We start from the raw sequence: 20,029 nt of genomic DNA, 5'->3' as shown, positions 1-20,029 counted from the left end.
ATTCCATCTTCACATATTTTCATGTATGGGATTTCTGTATTGTCCCCTAAATAAATTTGTTTTAATAGCATCACGATTGGAAGAGGATACTGTGTTTTTTGAATAAACATGCTTGCTTATTTTAGGATAAATTGTTGAGAAAAACACAAATGTTAACATCAGGGGTCTGTTCTTCGTAGCTCGCTTAAATGATCTAATATGATTTGGCAGATCCTGGATCTTTTAATCTTGATAACTGATCTCTGGCTAATTTGGTTCTTCAAACAAATTCGCGAAATCAGATAAAAATGACTGGATTACCTGTTTTGAGATGTGTGTTGTGAAGGACAGATCTATCGATCCACGAAATCATGATCAGCAATGCAGCGATTGGCTGACGGCACAGCGGCGTAATGACATCATATGAATAATATTTAATTATCTATGCAAACAAAATTACATAAAATTTGCAGTAAATGGTTTGTTAAATATGCCATGCAATATCTTTCCACATTTGTTGTGGGCTGCAGGCCTTACACTCTCATGTGTCAAGAGTATTCATCATGTATTTCAATGCATATCAGTGTATTTAGTTCTACATTTAGAGAAGATTTTCTTTATTACAGTAGTCTATAGGCCTACTCAAGTTTTTTTAAATCGGCGTAAGAAATAACTGAATTAATTAATTTTGCATCAAAAAAGCATTTTGATATCAGTAAAGGTGTCAATCACCGGCATATTAGTGGTCAAAACACGTGTATGACTGCATTAGTTATCATCCTTTTTTAAAAAAAAGTGAAATATTGTGCATGTACAAGTTTGTATCTAAAAAGTTCAAAGCAGTAAACTATCTCTTTAATCCACTAGGTGGCAGTCTTTGTATTTTTATTTCAGAGTGCAGATTGCATACTTTTCATTTAAATATATTTTTTTTAACTTTAACTTTTTAAACTTTTTTTTAACTATATATATTTTTTCCCAAGTGTATTTAACTACTACTGTAAGAAATTATCAGCATTTGGAATACTTTCAGTATTATCTCTGCTTGAACTGACCCGATCTAATTCTGTTTATATGAAATGAACCTGCTCCCAAGCTGGTTTGAGCTACCAGAACTGTTGCCATGACAACAAATCTCAGATGAGTTTTGAAGAACTAAACGATCCTGGATCGTGTCAAATCGTCAACAACCAAATCCAGCTAACTGAGTAATCCACAAACGAAGAACAGACCCCTGGTTAGAAAATTATTGCTAATATGTAAAAATGAAATGAGTGAGTGTGTGTCCTCACTCAAAAATGAGTTTTGCTGCTTGTTCAAACTACTTAAAACGAGCTGAATCAACACAATTGATTTTTTGTAGGGAAAACTTAATGGTTTTACGTTCAGTCCACTTGCATTTGTTAACACAACTAAGTTAACTTTTATGATTTTTTTAGGACAATGTGAAAGAACTTTGTGGAACCCAGCAGTTTTACAGTGTGTTTGTATGTGTGTGTTAAACACAAAACAAGAAATTCTGAAGAAAGCTGTAAACCAGTAACCAGGCATTAACTTAAACAAATACTATGGAAGTCAATGCTACTGGTTTTCAGCTTTCTTCAGAATATCTTCCTTTGTTTACAGGAATCAATCATTTGTTGTTGTTCATATGAGGGGCAGCCTAATGGTTAAAGAGTTGGACTTTTGATCAAATTCAAGTATGAACCATTTCAGCTGCTGTTCACATGAATAAGTGGGCTGGTCAACAGTCAGAATAAATACCCTTTACTTTCTCTTTCTTGTCACTCTTCACTGCAGGCTCACACAGCAACTCTGAACCTTCTCATTTTCAACAACTGGAACTATGGTAAGCATCATTATTTAATACCTAAAGTAGCATTAGTGCTTACATTAAGAAGACTGATCTTGTGCTAACAGCACTTTAATAACCAAAAGAAAGCTCCTGAAAAGAATGCTCAGATTCTGACAGAAAGATGTCTGTGCCTATACAGTGTTTTGATTGAAATGTAACCCAAAATGATTACAAACGAAACAGTATGAATAAAACACTAAATATTAACAAAGTAATGTTCAGTCAAATGCTAAAATTTTGATTATGACAGAAAATAATAATGCATAATAATTCTGACTTCTAACTGTACATGAGTATTTTTTTTAAAAAACATTTTTCCCTCTCAAAAAATTCAAAAATCTCTATCCTCAGCATGCAAACCAAAATGAAAAAAAATGTAATTATATAAAGACATGTATAAAACTGTATATGACAAAATAATTCTCTCTGGAATCAAAAAGTTAGCATAAAATATCAAGATGACAATCAGGTCTGTACTGTAAAAAATATCAGTAAACTAGCAGTTTAGTCTTATTCTGTGATTCGTGTTTTATTGATTACTTTCCTGTTTTTTTGGCTTTTGAATTGCTTTGTGGGACCTTTCTTCCAACAACATTTTACCCTGAAAAGTTAGAAAAAGTTCTAACAAAAAAAAAAAAAAGTTCTGTTATTTTACAGACTTATGTCTCTACATGTAATTGTATATACTGTATACACACATACACACACACACATATATATACACATACATACATACATACATACATATATATATATATATATATATATATATATATATATATATATATATATATATATATATATATATATATATATATATATATATATGTATATATACAATTTTTAGCCCCCGTTTATTTTTTCCCCCAATTTCTGTTTAACGGGGAGATTTTTTCAACACATTTTTAAACATAATAGCTTTTTTAATAACTCATTTCTAATAACTGATTTATTTTATCTTTGCCATGATGACAGTAAATAATATTTGACTAGATATTTTTCAAGACACTTCCATACAGCTTAAAGTGATATTTAAATGCTTAACTAGGTTAATTAGGTTAACTAAGCAGGTTAGGGTAATTGGGCAAGTTATTGTATAACGATGGTTTGTTCTGTTGAAAAAATATACATAGCTTAAAGGGGCTAATAATTTTGACCTTAAAATGGCTTTAAAAAAAAACTGCTTTTATTCTAGCTGAAATAAAACAAATAAGACTTTTTTCAGAAGAAAAAATATTATCAGACATACTGTAAACATTTCCTTGCTCTGTCTTCATTTGGAAAATATTTACAAAAGAAAATCAAAATCAAAGGGGGGCTAATAATTCTGACTTTAACTGTTTGTGTGTACACACACACACACACACACACATATATATATATATATATATATATATATATATATATATATATATATATATATGTATTTTTTTTATAAAAATGTACATAAAAATCACTTTGTTAAACTGTTGAATTTTTAATGTCACAAGTCGACACAACAGAGATCAACATCCTATAATGCAATAAACAGAACTCACAATCACAAAATACAGAAGCTGTTAATTAACAGATATTTTTTACAGTGCACCTGTAGTTTGAAATAAGCAATAACATCCATTTTCTATACAAGGTTTTGTGTGTTTATGCTAATTTTGTGCTTATAGCACAAACTGTTGCTTACTTCATGTTTCTCCATATTTTAGGTCTTCGCTGTGCTTTCAAGGCTCCTTCTTGGGATTGTGTTGCTCTCCGATGTTCAAAGTGTGGCGAATGAAGAGGTGGACATAAACACCCTCGCCAGGATTCAAAGATTTTTTAATTTTAAGTATGTTTGATGTTTAAAATGAAGTAAAACTACATATTGTCATTATATGCATTATTTAGCTTTCAGTGCTTTCAGTGATTTAGTATTCGTAATCATCATTAAAACGTTTGTCTTTTATTGCACTGAGATGTTTAAATGTTAAGAACTGAATATGTTTTAGAGTTTTTCCTGGCTCAAAATGAGGCAGAGGGGGAATTGCCATCATGACATTTTTACTACTTGAACTAATTTTGCATTACTCTTGTAATCTTATCAAGTAAAACGTCATCTTATTAAAAAGGCTTACAAAAAATGTAATTAAATACATGACAAGTGCTTGAGCATCACTTGAGGTCTGTCTGTCTGATTTTTGTCAAAAGAAGGAGCTACAAAATCTGATGAAGATGGTCAGCTCTAAGGAGTAATCGAATTGTTGTTACTAATGTTTAATGGGATGTTTCATGAAGTTTGCATTATACCATAAAATGTTTCACTGATATAGTCTCAGCATGCATATTTGATTCCTCTGTTATTTTGCATATATTTAAATTATATTCTTTTCTTTTTTACAGTTATGCAACTGGATCGCAGTATGCAGTGGCCATCAATGTCCCGATGGAGCAGTGTCAAAGTGGTCCATCAACAGCTAACTTTCTTGAAAACGACAAGTCAGAAGATGTTAAGCCCTACATAAAACGCGACAGTATGGAAGTCTACCAAGGCACTGAACTCATTGCTGCAGGGGTTCATAAAGATGCACATTCTGAGCATTTACTGATGAATCCCCCAAATGATTCTCCTTTGACACACTTGCTGAATAACAGTAATAATGGATGTGTGGTTTTCTACACTTTAAACACTCCCTGTGTAGGCAAGTGTCTTAACAGCGATGTTGTACTTTCAGGTCTTCGTGAATTACAGAATTATCAGGGAATGAAAGCCTTTGTTTACACGTATATCTATAACAAAGACCAGAACAATGGAAACCTGCGTAATGCACTGCAAAAGATTGCTAATCGTGTGCCACTTTACCGCTGTGGCAGAAATGGTTGTATCTACTGTGGGAATAATGTGATAAAAGCATGTTTAGACAGTAAAGTCTGACTTATGTAGAGTTTCTTCAGTGCTTTAACTGATCTGTGCTTCTGCACTGGAGTTTCTGTAGCTGCCGAGGCTTTTGATGATACGTTTCAATCCTCAAATGATCAGTTTATACTCTGCCTTCTGCTTTTGATTTAAAAATGTACAAATGAGTGAATTAATCTTTCATTTAAATCAAGCAATATGGGGTTCCTATCATGAATTCTGATTAGTGTACTTTGATCATCTGTTTTTAAAATGCTTGTTTGTTCATGCTTCAGGTAACAGTATATTAATGGCTTTTACTGCTTGCAGAAATAAACTTATACTCATCATATTTTTAGTTTGATACTTTATTTAAACAAATACTATGGTGCCTGTGGGCAGATGGGCTAATCAGATGATCTGTTCTGCTTTTCCTGTGTGGCTTAAAGCTCCAAGTGTTCAAGTTTTCTCTTCTGAAGATTGGAAGAATTAAATATGTAAGGAATTATTGGAGATTGGCTGCTGAATTATAAAAAATAATAATAATGCTTTCATTATGCAGAATGTGCATTATTTTCTAATAACTCAACAAGCTGCGTTCAATTATTCTGCTCATTATACGATTCCCTACACCCAAATACACAGATCAGATGTTGTATTTCACAGTGTGTAGAACTAGTTTCACACCTCATTAGGCCAGATGTTTTGTTTGACTGCTATAAAATGTGAAATAACCGAAATCATTAAATAAATCTGATATATGGCAATTAAAGCTAATGACAAACAGTATATGACATACAAGTTTGAATTTCACAGATATTAAAGATATTTTATACTTTATATGTATAAGTGTGATAAAGTTACATTAACTGTTACCACTGGGAAAGCAGCTCTGGCAGATACACACACATTCTCACACACGCACATTCTCACGCACACACATACTTGCAAACACACACACACACACACACACACACACACACACACACAGAGAGACGCGCTGACACGCAGACATTCTCACAGGCCCACTTACCTCATTCATTCATCATAATGTTCCTCCCTGCCGTTGCCGCTATCGGAGGAGCGGGTGCACACGCAATCTCGATAGCACATGGACATATTTCCATAAATCCACTCTCCGCAATTCATAAGTCAATCCAGGTATTTCATACACCTCCACTTCTCCTGTTGTGTTGTCTTTTTCCGTTTGGTGTTTGTCTGTTGTTTATGATGTTTGTCTGTTGTCTGATTAAGAAGGTTTGTATTGTGTACCAGGCCATTTATAGTTGTATTGCTTATTTTGTTCAATAAAGAAATAAAAAAAGAAAAGAAAAAGAATGAATGGGATTGTGTGCGCATGCGCACTGCGATAGGAAGCTGACGAAACCATTAATAATGGTTAAACACCAAGTGTGTATTATGTGTTTATTTATATTAAGAAAATGTATGTTTTGTTGTTAATTACATATTAAGGATTTTTTCTTTATGTTTTTAATGTGAAGTGTGGCTTGAATGTTAAGTTATTTAATGTTTGTGTATTTGAACGATTTAATACTTACCTTTTGAATGGTATAGCCCACAAACGGGCGGGAGTTTGGGCCATATAAGCCAGAGCCAACTACCATACAACACTTGTTAACCAAGTCGATGCAAGAGTGTGACTGTGGTGCCTTGAGCAAGTATATTGTGGATACCTCGTTATTATTATTTTTGTAGATATAATTGGAGTATTTTTTTGCAGATTTTATTTTCCTGTTTGTTGTTACTTTGGTACTTTGTATTATTTTTTTTGTTAGCACTTGTAAGTATCATCACTGTGGATGGACTTTTTGGCACTGTAAATAAACATCACCTTGCATGACAGTGCTTTGTGAGTAAGCCATCAGTTTTTCCCCTTACAAACTCACATTTCTCCCCCTGAAGACGAGCTGGTGGGCTCGTTTTCATCACAATAAGCAACAAGCTGTATATTTAATACATTTTTACAAAATTGCTGTTTATGTATATTTTTGTAAACCAATAGAATTACAAAGATTTGCATACAGTCAAATATATCAGCTATCCTTTTACATAAATATTAGATTTCCATAGCTTATGGGGCATAGTGTTATATAACTGTACTTTAGCTGTGTCTATCCGAACATACAGTAAATGCACATAAATAGACAATAATGCATCTCATATGTTTGTCAAAAGGTCTGAACCACTACATACTGTAAAGGTGTGTGTGTGTCTGTGTTTATAAAAAGATATATTCATTCATTCATTTTCTTGTCGGCTTAGTCCATTTATTAATCTGGGTCGCTACAGCGGAATGAACTGCCAACTTATCCAGCACGTTTTTACACAGCGGATGCCTTTCCAGCTGCAACCCATCTCTGGGAAACACAAACACACACACACAACGGACAATTTAGCCTACTCAGTTCACCTGTACTGCATATCTTTGGACTGTGGTGGAAACCGGAGCACCCGGAGAAAACCCACGCGAACGCAGGGAGAACATGCAAACTCCACACTGAAACGCCAAATGAGCCGAGGTTCGAACCAGCAACCCGGCGACCTTCTTGCTGTGAGGCGACAGCACTTCCTACTGCACCACTGCGTCACCAAAAAAGATAAATCATTGTGTGTAATCATGTATGTAATTCCATTGCTTGGAAAAATTGGCATTTTTGCTATATTCTGACATGCATGACACACTGTATATTTGGTTAATTTAGTAAATGCTAAAGGCTCTTGTCTTTCAAAATTGTTGATTGGTGTATATGTGCAGTTTTGATATAACCAGGTAAAAAGTCGTCTTGTGAGTTGAGATGTTAGCATGATGGAGCGTGAGGGTGAAATTAGCATTGAAGATTGGAAGCAGGATCTATTTTTTGATTCGATAATCGAAATTGAGCATAAATTTCGATCGATTTTGATTTAAAATCGAAATCGTGACAGCCTTAGTTCAGTGTGGTTTAAAATCATTACTGAGAGTCCAAACACTGAAGAGCAAATTCATCGATGCGTAGCTCTACAGATCCTGAACCATGCAAGCCAGTGGCGACAGCGGAGAGGGGAAAAAAACTTCACAGATAGGAGAATGAAGAAAAAAACCTTGAAAGAACCAGGCTCAGTTGGGCACGACGAGTGGTCTCCGGAGTTCGTTCTTCTGAGAACACCTTCACAAGAACGCAAGTCCGTTCTCTGCGTTCTTTGAGAAACAGCCTGTGTTTGCCCTGGCTCAGTCCCGCTTGTCACTAAGGTAACATTTGGTGATACACAGACGTACAGTACACACACAAATGAACATTATGAAAATGATAGCTTGTTGTACGGTTGGCCGTTCACTTTCATTATTTGGTACCATTGCATTCATATCAGAAGTGACCAGAGATTGCGCAAACCGTACCCCAGACCACCACTTTCAGGTGGACTCGGGTACAGTTTGTGGGTGCGCACTCGAGTTCAGATGACATTGTTCACACTAGCTAAACATACCGTACTCTGACCTCAAACGAACCCAGGTGTGAACCAATAGTGCTAGTGTGAAAGCAGCCTTACAGTGACACTTCTGTTATCAAACAAATCAAAATAAGATTTGCTGCTCTTCAATAAATAACTATAGTAACATTAAATAATATTTAAATATGGCTAAAAAAAAGAGAACGAGATTTTATAACTTTTAGATTTAATTTCTGTATAAGTCATTCATTTTTATAGGCGAAAGCTTTTATTTTATTGTCAAAATTTTCTAATATGTGTAATATATCATTTGAAGCTGATTGTTGTCCCTAATTTTTACATCTCAATGTTGACAGGTGGCTTATAGAGCATCGGGCAGGAACACATTATAGGTAATCGTCCTTGTTTTTGCGTTGATATTTCTGGCAAGTACCATAGCTATTGATCATTTGTGATTTATGTCCCGAAAGCAGTATCGACATTATAGCAAATGATGGATAAACAACTAGTGAAACACAGTCAAAGTGAAACTAACAAAGCAAAGCATTGAGATATACAAGTGTGTGGCAGAAGCACAAGGTAACCAACGAGATAACAGAGAAACACAAGGAAAACCATTCATTCATTTATTTTCGGCTTAGTCCCTATATTTATCTGGGGTTGCCACAGCGGAATGAACCGTCAACTTATCCAGCATAGGTGGCCCTTCCAGCCACAACCCATCACTGGGAAACATCCATACACACTCATTCACACATTACACCATGGACAATTTAGATTTCCCAATTCACCTATAGCGCATGTCTTTGGAGCACGGGGGAAACCGGAGCACCCGGAGGAAACCCATGCTAACAATTTGATTAATTTTAATCTGCTGGATCATGTTAATGCCTTTCAGACACTATTTAGGGACAGAAAAGTTGTAACATCTGTCAGTGACCACCTGAGGGCGCTGTAGTGCAAAAGGACTCAGTTGGCACTACAGTGTCCCAGTAAGACTACATTTCAATACATACCACGCACATACACAAAAGTAAGTAAAGCTTGCATTCGATGTATTTCATGCTCAGTACTGGTGTCAAAACTTCTGACAAACCCTCCCTCTAAAACAGGGGTCTCAAACTCGCGGCCCGCGAGCCATTTGCGGCCCTCAGTGCAATATTTTGTGGCCCGCGCCGACCGCTGTACACAGACAGAATCAGCGGAGCGGGGAGAGAGAGCGCTCCCCGCTCCGCTGATTCTATCCGTACACAGCGGTCACTGGCATTCCCCGCCCGCCGTGTAAACAAAGGGGCAGGGATGCCGGTGACGTCACCACGCACCCCGCCCCTTTGTTAGACGCTGTGACGGGCGGGAAGTGTTGATTTATACTTCTGCGTCAAACACCGGCGTAGGCTACGGCGCTGACGCATAACCCTTCGCCGTGGCCGTCGCCGTCACTGACGTGCACCTCTCAAAAATTGTAACTACACGTCGCAATGACGCGTATCGCAAGCTCTGTGATTGGTCGGCTTGCTAGCGCCGACGAGTCTGGGCGGGACCGAGAGCTGCGAGAATGGCGCGAGCGATTGTTTACAAGTGTGGAGTCCCGTGAAGGAGCTCCGGATGGAAAGTTTTGTTCTTTGTTTACCTCATGGTAAAAGTTGTTGCACGTCCGCCTTTTCCTGCCTCAAAATGAGCGAGTTTGAGTCACTTGTACATCCAGTAAGTGTTCAGAATAGCAAAACAGAAGCGAATAAACTCGACACAGAGGAACATTTACACCTCACTGCCCACTAGCGTTTCGGAAGTGTTAATGCAGACCAACAGAGACAGCGCGCAGAAGTATAAATGAACAGCTGCGCGCGTTGCCTGCGCCGTGAGTTGCGCCGGTGACTTGACGCAGAAGTATAAACCAGGCAGGGAGGGAACTCGCGCCGGCCAGAACCAAGGTAAGCTGTTCCCGCCCCTGCCTGCCACTTAGCTATCTGCAGCCTGCCACCTACCTAGCTACAGCCTGCATCTTATATATATTATAGGTAGATACAGACTGGTACAGACTGATGTGACTGGAGTGGGGTGGGGGTGTTTTATTTATACATATATATACATATATAAGATTTGTGAGAAGAAGCGCTGTCAAGTCTCTGGCCGCAAGAAGTAGGCAAAAGATGCCATGTTCAGAAGAACTGTTCATAATCTTCACTCAATGTTCTATTAATGTCCAGGACTCTTCATGTTCAGAAGAAATAATTAAAACTGTTAATAATGACATTTGAGGACTTTTTTTTTTTGTGAAATCCCTTATCCCAGCCTCACCCAGACTTTGCCTCCTGCGGCCCCCAAGTAAATTGAGTTTGAGACCCCTGCTCTAAAAGGTTTCTTCTCTTTTCTTGCCAAAAAGTGATGCAATCGTAGCAGTTCCAGTACAAACAAGCCATTCATCAAATGATGGCTCCTGTAGATATTTAGCTGGCAGCGAATAAGAGCTCAACACATACAGCATGATGACGATCAGTAGGCAAACAAATAAATTGGAAAAAAATCCAGTAAAGTTGCTAAATATTGAGCTCTAGCAGCTAAAAATAGTTTGGATTGACTTGAAATGTTAGTATTCCATCAGGTGGTGCTGTTTACACCACTATGCAAATGTTAATCATCTACACCAGCATTGAACATCTGTCATCATTACGTACTTTTTTGGAGGGGGGGGGGGTTGTTTGTTTGCTGTTGAGTAGTGTGGAATTTACACTAGATTTGGCAAACATGCTGGAATTTCCTAAATAAATTCAAAGACCTTTCATGATCAGGAAATGTCATGGGTGTGTTTATCAAAAGCAAATGTCTCTAAGTTTTGGCTCACAAATATACTATCATGTGCTTGCATGGTGTGTGTTTATTATCCAGCTTGGATATGTTTGGTCAGTATAACACTGTTTGCATAAGAAGAAAGGAGACACTTAAGGAAAGTCTAGACTTATGACTCAGTCTGATGTCCCATACTCACAGTTTGTGCTCTGCATTTCATCCACATGACACACACAGCAGTGGGTAGTGACCACACACACACAGGGCTGGCCCTGTACATTTGGGGGCCCTAAGCTGAATAATTTTGTGGCCCTAACTTGCTCTAAAAAGTGGAGTTTTGCTATTGCAAACCGGCCCACAATGATGTTGTTGCTTATTAAATGCAATCAATGAAAGGGAAAAGTGATCTCTTCTATACCTAATAACTGTCTGAATGACTTGGACATTTTCAAACAGCACAGTTGTTGTCAACTATCAGCTTCCTAAATGAAGAATTAAACAATCTTTAATAAAGGCACTACTGGTTCCATACTTTGCGTTTTTTTTTTTTGGAGTGATTAAAACATATTAATTTAGCAAACAGATTGAAGATTCTATAAAGGATTCTAGGTTTTTATTTTATTTATTTTTAGATATTTCAAAAGCAAGAACCCTGCAATGAAACAGCACTAAATAATAATTAGCCAAAGGTGAAAATGCATCAAAATGCAACAAATACTGGGTTAATCTTAATACTCAAATGCCAAATTTATTATTTCCTTTAGTCGCTTTCCCTGTTCCTTACATTGATGTTTTTTTAAATATTTTATATATATATATATATATATATATATATATATATATATATATATATATATATATATATATATATATATATATATATATATATATATATATATATTTGGGGGATTGGACGGAAATGCTATGTGGAAAATTCCACTATGGGGATTTCGTTTAGAAAGCCAATCATCTGAAAGAGTATATAATCGGGCCAATGAAATGGCAATGAGTTGGCAGCGTCAGCTTGCACAGCTGATGCTCGTTACAATCAATTTGGCAATATAAGCACAGTAAGAGCAAAGCTGAGGCATCCTTTTTTTAGCTGAAAAGACTTAAATGCACAGCTAAGGGGCAATCATTATGGCGAATGATTGAACCTTAACTTCGCCTCCGATGAGAGGTTTGCCAGGCAAAAGTGTGAACGCACCTGCATCACCTAGAGGCGCGGTCTTCCAACGTGTTCCCTGGCCCTTACTTGTCCCACTACAACAGAAGATTTACGGATTTAGATATATTTTTTTGGGAGGCACAAAGCGTCTAGATATTCTAGGAAATTAACATGACAGTACATTGGGAAGCGTGCAGTCCCGATTGGGAGGACGCTGCGGAGGCAACCTGCTACCCAAATGGGGAGATATGGTGGCAAGAGAGTATATGGACTTGCCCTATAAGGGGGAGTACGCATTTGAAGTTAAGATGGTTAGCAGAGAGGGAAGACACGGGTCCGCCTGTAAGCGGGGACTGCACCGTGGCTGAATAAGCATATGGGATCGCCTAGTGAGGATTGTGCATAACAGGCACCTATACCCAGATTGCGGGCTGACCAGCAAGCATACCTACAACTTAACGGGCTAGCATGTGACAGTGTTGGGGGCCTCGGAGGAATCTCTGCAGGGCTCGCCTAAGCGGGGAACTTTACTGACAGAGTGAATGAATGCATGTATCTTCATATAGGGAGAATGGCTGATCAAGTGTATTTTAACGCCTTAAGCGAGTTGTTTCCTCAATCACCAAGGATTACCTAATACCCAAATTGTAAAACCTTGCAAATGTAATAGGTGTCAGCCAGCCAGCAGCTTTACAGATGTCTGTTAGAGAGGCGCCGCATGCACGCGCCCAAGAGGATGCGATGCTTTGAGTGGAGTGCGCACAAACTCCTGGGGGACACGGCTCGCCCTGGCTTTGGTAGGCGAGGGAGATGGCATTCACTATCCAGTGGGCCAACCTCTGTTTAGATACGGCACTTCCCTTCTTCCGACCACCATAACAGACGAAGAGCTGCTCAGATGATCTAAAGCTCTGAGTGCGGTCCAGATAAATTCGTAAAGCGCGAACTGGACAAAGTAATGAAAGGGCTGGGTCTGCCTCCTCTGGGGGCAGCGCTTGCAGGCTCACTACCTGGTCTTTTTAACGGTGTGGTAGGAACCTTGGGCACATATCCAGGGCGGGGTCTAAGGACAACCCCACCCTAATCCCACCCTCCAAAGCAGCAGTGGACATCTGGTCCCCGGTGTCATCGAGCGTAAGGGCTACCATCTGGGTAGACGGATCGCTTCCTCCGTGCGAAGCTTGGATGGAGCGATTGGAGGAGCGAGATGTCCGAAGGTCCAGGGGAGGCAGGTAGTCTCCCACTGGAACCCTCAGATCTGCCCGAGTGCCCACTGCAGTGCAGGGGACAGCTGGGGAGGTTCGTCCTTTTGCAAGGGCTCGCCGTGACCTTAATTGTGTAACAGACATGTCATCGCAGTGACAATATACACTGCCCGCAAGCACCGCATTAACATGCTGGATGCCCAGACATGCAACGCAGTGCTCGTGCCCATCATACAGGGACAGGAAACCACCGCATCCAGAAACGCATAGTCGGAGCGACATCCTGTAAAGGACGCACTGCATGACAGTGTTGCTCTTTTAGGTGAAAGTGCAACTATACGCACCGCTCTGGAAGACCAGACCCAAAGAACGCCAGGCAAGGAAAAAACCCAGCTCGACCGTCTGCTGCTGCGTGTACCACACTCTGAACAGGGAGACCGCTCTCGTTCTCTCGAAATCGCTGTCGATCAGCAGGAGTAACCCTCATCAACTCTCAGAAGGCTATGAAGTCTCTGTAGCGAAAAGGATGCCTCAGCCTTGCTCTCGCTGTGCTTATATTGCCAAATTGATTGCAACCAGCATCAGCTGACGCTGACGCTGCCAACTCTTTGGCATTTCATTGGCCCGATTAAATACTCTTTCAGACGATTGGCTTTCTGAGCGAAATCCCCATAGTGGAATTTTCCACATAGCATTAAAGTTACCCTCCCGAAGGGGAACATACATTTATCTATACACGTCGAGTTGTCATTATAGGTTTTTTTTTTTACCACATACTGTCAAAAAAGAGGTACAAATTTTGTGCCTATGGGTACAAAACCCAAAACTCTACCTTTAGAGGTCCACAACAGACTTTTAGTGTACAACCCAGATCCCAAAATCTATCTGGCCCACATACACTGGAAACCAACACATACTTTCTATAAATCTGGATGCTCCCTAACATAAGATTTTATGTGGCATAATTCTGGTGCAGACACTATTGGACAGATCTGGCTGAGATCCTGCAAGATCTGTCTTGCCTTCACCAAGATTGACAATACAAGTGCAACTGGAGTTCAATGTGTAACATTATGTGATTAGATATTCAGAGATAAACAATATCAAATGTATATTTAATGTCAATGCAGTAAGAAGAGAAAAGAAAATTTTAGTACAGTAAAAAGTGGAAAGGTGCACATCACGTGTGCTGTTTTAATATACAAGCGATGCACTGTAAAAGTATCCATACATTGGCAGTTTATTGTATTTTGTGATTCATGTTTTTTTTTTCTTTCTCCATTTATATGCTTTTGAATTGCATTTTTAATCCAGCATTCAGCATCCAGCATTTTGAAGTGTATATACTAGGAAGCGTTGCCAAACAGTTTTTTTGTTAACCAATATTTTACTTTTATTAAAGATATACAATACAATTTATCTCTGTATATTATAGATTTAGATTGCACTACACTTTTCTTGGCAGACAGACAGACAGACTTGATTCCAGCGACGTTCCAGGGACAGACGAGTCTTCGCTGAGGCCATCTTCCTGCCTAAACCACAGCGAATGAAGCTCTGCACAAGACTTTTGGCCAGCGGAGAAATTAAAATGGTCGTGCCCAACTGAGTCTGGTTCCCTCAAGGTTTTTTTTCTTCACTCCCATCAGGTGAAGTTTTTTTTCCCTCTCCGCTGTCGCCACTGCCTCGCATGGTTCAGGATTGGTAGAGCTACGCATCGATGAATTTGCTCTTCAGTGTTTGAACTCTCAGTAATGATTAAGTCACACTGAACTGAGCTAAACTGAACTGAACTGAACTTAAACACTAAAACCTGAACCACACTGTTCCAGTTACTATGACCATTTATGTGAAGCTGCTTTGACACAATCTACATTGTAAAAGCGCTACACAAATAAAGCTGAATTGAATTGAATTGAATTGAACAGTAGTAGAGTATAAGTAAGGCCCTGTTTACACTAATGCGTTTTCGCTTTAAAACGCATAAGTTTTGTTACGGTTACACCATCCGTCCACACTACGCCGGAGTTCTCGAGCGCCGAAAACGGAGCGTTTCAAAAACGCTGGAGAGGCCGTTTTTATTCTAAAACACTGCTGCTCCGTCTCAGCGTGGATGGGGGAAAACGGAGACATCTGAAAACGGAGGCAGGGCTGGAGACATTCGCCTCTCTGATTGGGGCTTTTCCTCAATATTAAGTAGCTTAACACACACAGTTCAGTCTCGCATCCTCTCCTTGTAAGTTCAGACTTCGCAAGTTTGATATGGAAAACAGACTCTCGAGGACATGTCGGGTAAATCTTCAAAGGGAACAGTGTACTTTATAGCCACATTCACATCATAAATCAGTTATTAGAAATGAGTTAATAAAACTATTATATTTTCTGTTTTTTTGTGACTTCTCTGTCTCCCTCTGGTGTATTGTCATTTGTATGCAGTTTCACCTGTTATTAATTCTCTTGTTTCCTCGTCCCCATTGCTCTCACCTGTTCTGCCTGAATATTTGGCTATTTAGTTTCCCCTTCTCCCTCGTTCTGTGCTTGTTAATTGATCTTTGTTCAAAGAGCTACGTGTGCTACCGTTCTCTCTGTTCAAGACTACGCATTTTACAATCCGTCTCGTCTAGTCCTGTGTTGTTTATCTTACCACTCGTCATCCGTTCATCTGTCCTCTGGCTCACCTCTGTTCTGCCCACAGTTCACGATCGTGTGAGGTCTCATCTTCTCGGCTCCCTGAGGTCTGTCCCTACTTTTCTACTGCTAACCCAATAGGGTCTTCTGCGTTTGATCAGTCCTACAACTCTCAGATGAGAGTCGATTTCAGACCGCGCTGAGTTCTCTCCTTCCACTGGCCACCCTGATCGGCACTTCACCCTGCACAATCCTTGGACCCTTGGACACTGAATTCACCGCACTGCACATCCCAGCACACTTTTCCTTTGCTCCACTCCCTCAATAAACACCCTATGGGGAATTATATTGCCTCTCTGTGTCCATGTGATCTCTACCTCGTGACAATAAATATATATATATATATATATATATATATATATATTAAGGGTGTCACGATCCTCCAAATCCTCGATTCGATTACATTTTTGATTCTAAAGTAATGGTTCGATTCGACTTTCGATTATGAAATTAGTTAATTAATAACAAATTAATTATTTGTAGCCTATATTTAAACTACCTGACCTGCATGGTCTTTGTTTTACCCATAAACAAATCATACGGTAAATAAATGAAGATAAGATACACACATAATTACCACCTGTCAATCACTTTTTCTGCGGGACTTGTGAATAGGCAGTGATCTGTGTCGTTATAATGATAACAGTATCTGAGGTGTTCGCTAAAATGCCTAAGTACAAGTGAGTGAAAGATTGAAGCAGTCTACTGATCCTCTGACTGCCTGGACCCGCTGTCTCGAGCGCATGGCTGTGTGTGCGTCTGTGTCTGTGTGTGAATGTGTGTGTTTGTGGTCACATGATGTGCGTTTTCAGCGGTAGAGAGGAAGGAGGGCTGCTCAGAAATGCTACACGCCACTGTGTATGTCAAATCGTTGTCGTTCTAAAATGCCATTTAAAAACAAAGACAGTGTAAACAGGGCCTGAGTGTGTACTTTTCGCGAGCGGATTTGCAATGGGGGCGGGCGGAGGATCGCAAAGCCGGTGTTGTCTATCGGATGAACCTTAATACGTACATAGCAGAGCTTGCAAACTGTGTTTTTTTTTGTCGACAACACAAACGTTGTCAACATAACTCACTGGAAATCCAAAATGCTTACACACTGGCGACTTCATTGAAAGAGGAGAGGATTTAACTCTGTCGATGGGTCTCCTGTGTGTGCAGTTTAACAAGCACTTCAACAAGCCTGTTTTTTTCCCACTTGGCAAGCCAAGCTGATGTGACATTGGGGCGTGGCAGCATCGACGATTCTATTTTTTGATTCGATAATCGAAATTGAGCATAAATTTCGATCGATTTCGGTGACACCCTTAATATATATATATATATATATATATATATATATATATATATATATATATATATATATATATATATATATATATATATATAATTTTTTCAGCTATACAAATTTTAACTTAATACTTTTAGTCAGACTGATGTAAGTTGAGATGACTTGAAAACTTCATTTGATCCAAGCACAAAATATTTTTTTTATATTGACACATTTAACAAATAATAAAAAGTTGTGATTTTACTGCAGAGAAAATATTCTCCAGTAGGAAGGTGGGGAATTTAACCTGACGTTTGCTCAAAAGATTTTTGGGTTTGTGTTTTTTGGCACTTGGAAAGGGAGTTTGCTCAAATAAGGAGATGCTTAAGCCCTGCCAAAGACCCCCATGAAAGAGAGTAATTAAACAGCTTCCATTGATCTTCCTAATGTTGAAGAAGAGGGTCGGTCAGCAGTCCAGCATCATAAATACCACCTCCATCACCAACATCTTCATCTTACCTCTGAAGAAGACTCTCACATCTACCCAGAACCAGAACCAGCATCAATGGTCAGTAATGCTCAAATCTCATATGATCATTCTGTTTTTCCTTTGGTTTGTGTTTAAGGTAATCATTTATTTTAGTGCATTTTAGGGGTGTAAAAATACTCAGAAATTATCATCATTTTGAACAAATGATGTCTGAAAATATGCAGTTGAAGTCAGAAGTATTAGCCCATCTTTGAATTTTTATTTTTATTTTTTTAAATATTTCCAAAATGATGTTTAACAGAGCAAGACATTTTCACAGTGTGTCTGATAATATATTTTTTTTCTGGAAGAAAGTCTTATTTGTTTTATTTTGGCTAGAATAAAAGCAGTTTTTAATTTTTTAAAAGCTATTTTAAGGTAAAAATTATTAGCCCCGTTAAGCTTTATATTTTTTCGATAGTCTACAGAACAAACCATCGTTAAACAATAACTTGCCTTATTACCCTAACCTGCCTAGTTAACCTAATTAACATGGGTAAGCCTTTAAATGTCACTTTAAGCTGTATAGAAGTGTCTTGAAAAACATCTAGTCAAATAATATTTACTGTCATCATGGCAAAGATAAAATAAATCTGTTATTAGAGATGAGTTATTAAAAATATTACGCTTTGATATTTATTCATTGGGATAAACCCCTTGAGATGTACCATCTCATTTTCAAGGGGGTCCCACTATTAATCACAATCGCATAATTACAACACAAGAAGACAAAACATAACTTACACAACATCCAAAAAACATGACATAACAAAAATAAATAAATAAAAGAAAAGAAAAATAATAAAAAAGAAAAGAAAAGAGAAGAAAGAAGGAAGTTTAAAAATGTGTTGAAACAATTTTCTAAACAGAAATTGGGGGAAAAAAATAACAGGGGGCTAATAATTCAAGAGGGCTAATAATTCTGAGTTCAACTGTATTTAAGTATAAGTGCAGCTTTAAATTTGTACTTGAGTATAAAAAATTAAAGTAGCCTATAGCAGAAGTAAAAAAGAGAGGTAATTAATATAGAATCACCTTCTAGTGTAAGGTTAAATAAATATAAAAAACTAATTTGCCAGGCAAAGTTTGGGTAAAGTTATAAAATAAAATTGTTTGTAAAATATCCAGAGACCACTAAGCAAATGATCAGTTTTCTGGATTTATTAGCTATGGGTTTGAGTAAAATGTTAACATTTGTTTTATTCTTGAATGTCTGATAAAACTGAATCCAATAAAGAAAATACAGTCATTTAAACACTGTAACAAATTCCACACAATTCTTTTATGTTGTTCAAACACAAATGTATTAAGTTAATTTAGTTGTTTTTACCAATTTAAGTGGATTGAAAAATAAAACAATCCAGTTATTCCCCAAAAACTTAAGAATTATGTTGAATAAGTGAACAAGCAACAAGTATTTTATTTATTTATTTATTTTTTTGAGTGAAGAATTTTAACCAGAAAATGTTAATTGGTCAAAATAATATTAAATATTAATTTATTGTTACAAAAAATCTGGGTTATCCCACCAAATATTACTGTCTTAAATCTTTTGAGGTTAAAATGTTGGTCTAAATAAATAAATAAATATAAAGGAAAATGAATATAAAGGTCTAAACACCTTTTGATTTTATTGGTAAATTGTAAATGAGAACTGGTTCTCAATTGACTTACCTGGTTAAATAAAGGTCAAATCATTATAAATAATTGTCATCAGTAGTTTGCATAACAAAAGAAAGTTAGGGTCCAAACCAAAAAGGTATCCAATACCTCATTATTTTCCTATACAAAGTGCTCAACATTATTGAGTACACCCCTTTTTGAAAATGAATATTTTCATCAATATCTCAGTGAATATGGGCAATGTTTTTTGGTGTATTTAAACAAAACAAATATATTTACTAAAATTATATTTTAGTCACCAAACATCTTTAGAAATGCAAAGATAATACAATTAAATTCAATCATATTTTTCTATAACATAAACATTTGGGTGTATTTGTTTTTGGACCGTTATCGTCAGTTATTTTGTTAGATAAGCTCCAGATTTGGCTTCAGTACTGACTAATCTAATATATATAAATATAATGTATAATTGTAAAGGTTCCTATTAAAAATATGGATTCAAAAGATAGATTTGAGGGGGGTGTACTTGTATATGCTGAGCACTGTATCTGTATAACAAGCTAAAGCAATGCTGTGAGAAAACCCATGTAATTGCCTATTTAC

The 20,029-nt window shown here is 37.6% G+C and overlaps 2 protein-coding genes across 2 annotated transcripts in view; one reads left to right on the top strand and one right to left on the bottom strand.

Moving 5' to 3' along the window:
• Nucleotides 1–6,107, bottom strand: part of sgpp2 (sphingosine-1-phosphate phosphatase 2) — a 146,312-nt gene extending 140,205 nt beyond the window's left edge. Inside the window, exon 1 of the mRNA XM_087282288.1 lies at nucleotides 5,737–6,107. The gene's annotated coding sequence lies outside the window, so the exon portion shown is untranslated. The remainder of the gene's footprint in view (nucleotides 1–5,736) is intronic.
• Nucleotides 1,745–5,055, top strand: LOC110437921 (uncharacterized). Its single transcript, XM_087284790.1, has 3 exons — nucleotides 1,745–1,828; nucleotides 3,538–3,659; nucleotides 4,211–5,055. Exons 1-3 carry the CDS (start codon nucleotides 1,826–1,828, stop codon nucleotides 4,740–4,742), a joined length of 657 nt encoding a protein of 218 aa, XP_087140916.1. The 5' UTR covers nucleotides 1,745–1,825; the 3' UTR covers nucleotides 4,743–5,055.
• Nucleotides 6,108–20,029: the final 13,922 nt, after the last annotated feature.

This window comes from Danio rerio, chromosome 15 (assembly GCF_052040795.2).
Source record: "Danio rerio strain M-AB ecotype USA chromosome 15, GRCz13ab, whole genome shotgun sequence".
Classification (NCBI taxonomy): Eukaryota; Metazoa; Chordata; class Actinopteri; order Cypriniformes; family Danionidae; genus Danio; species Danio rerio.
The sequence above is the reverse complement of the archived record's forward strand: the minus strand, read 5'-3'. Positions and strand labels throughout refer to the sequence as shown.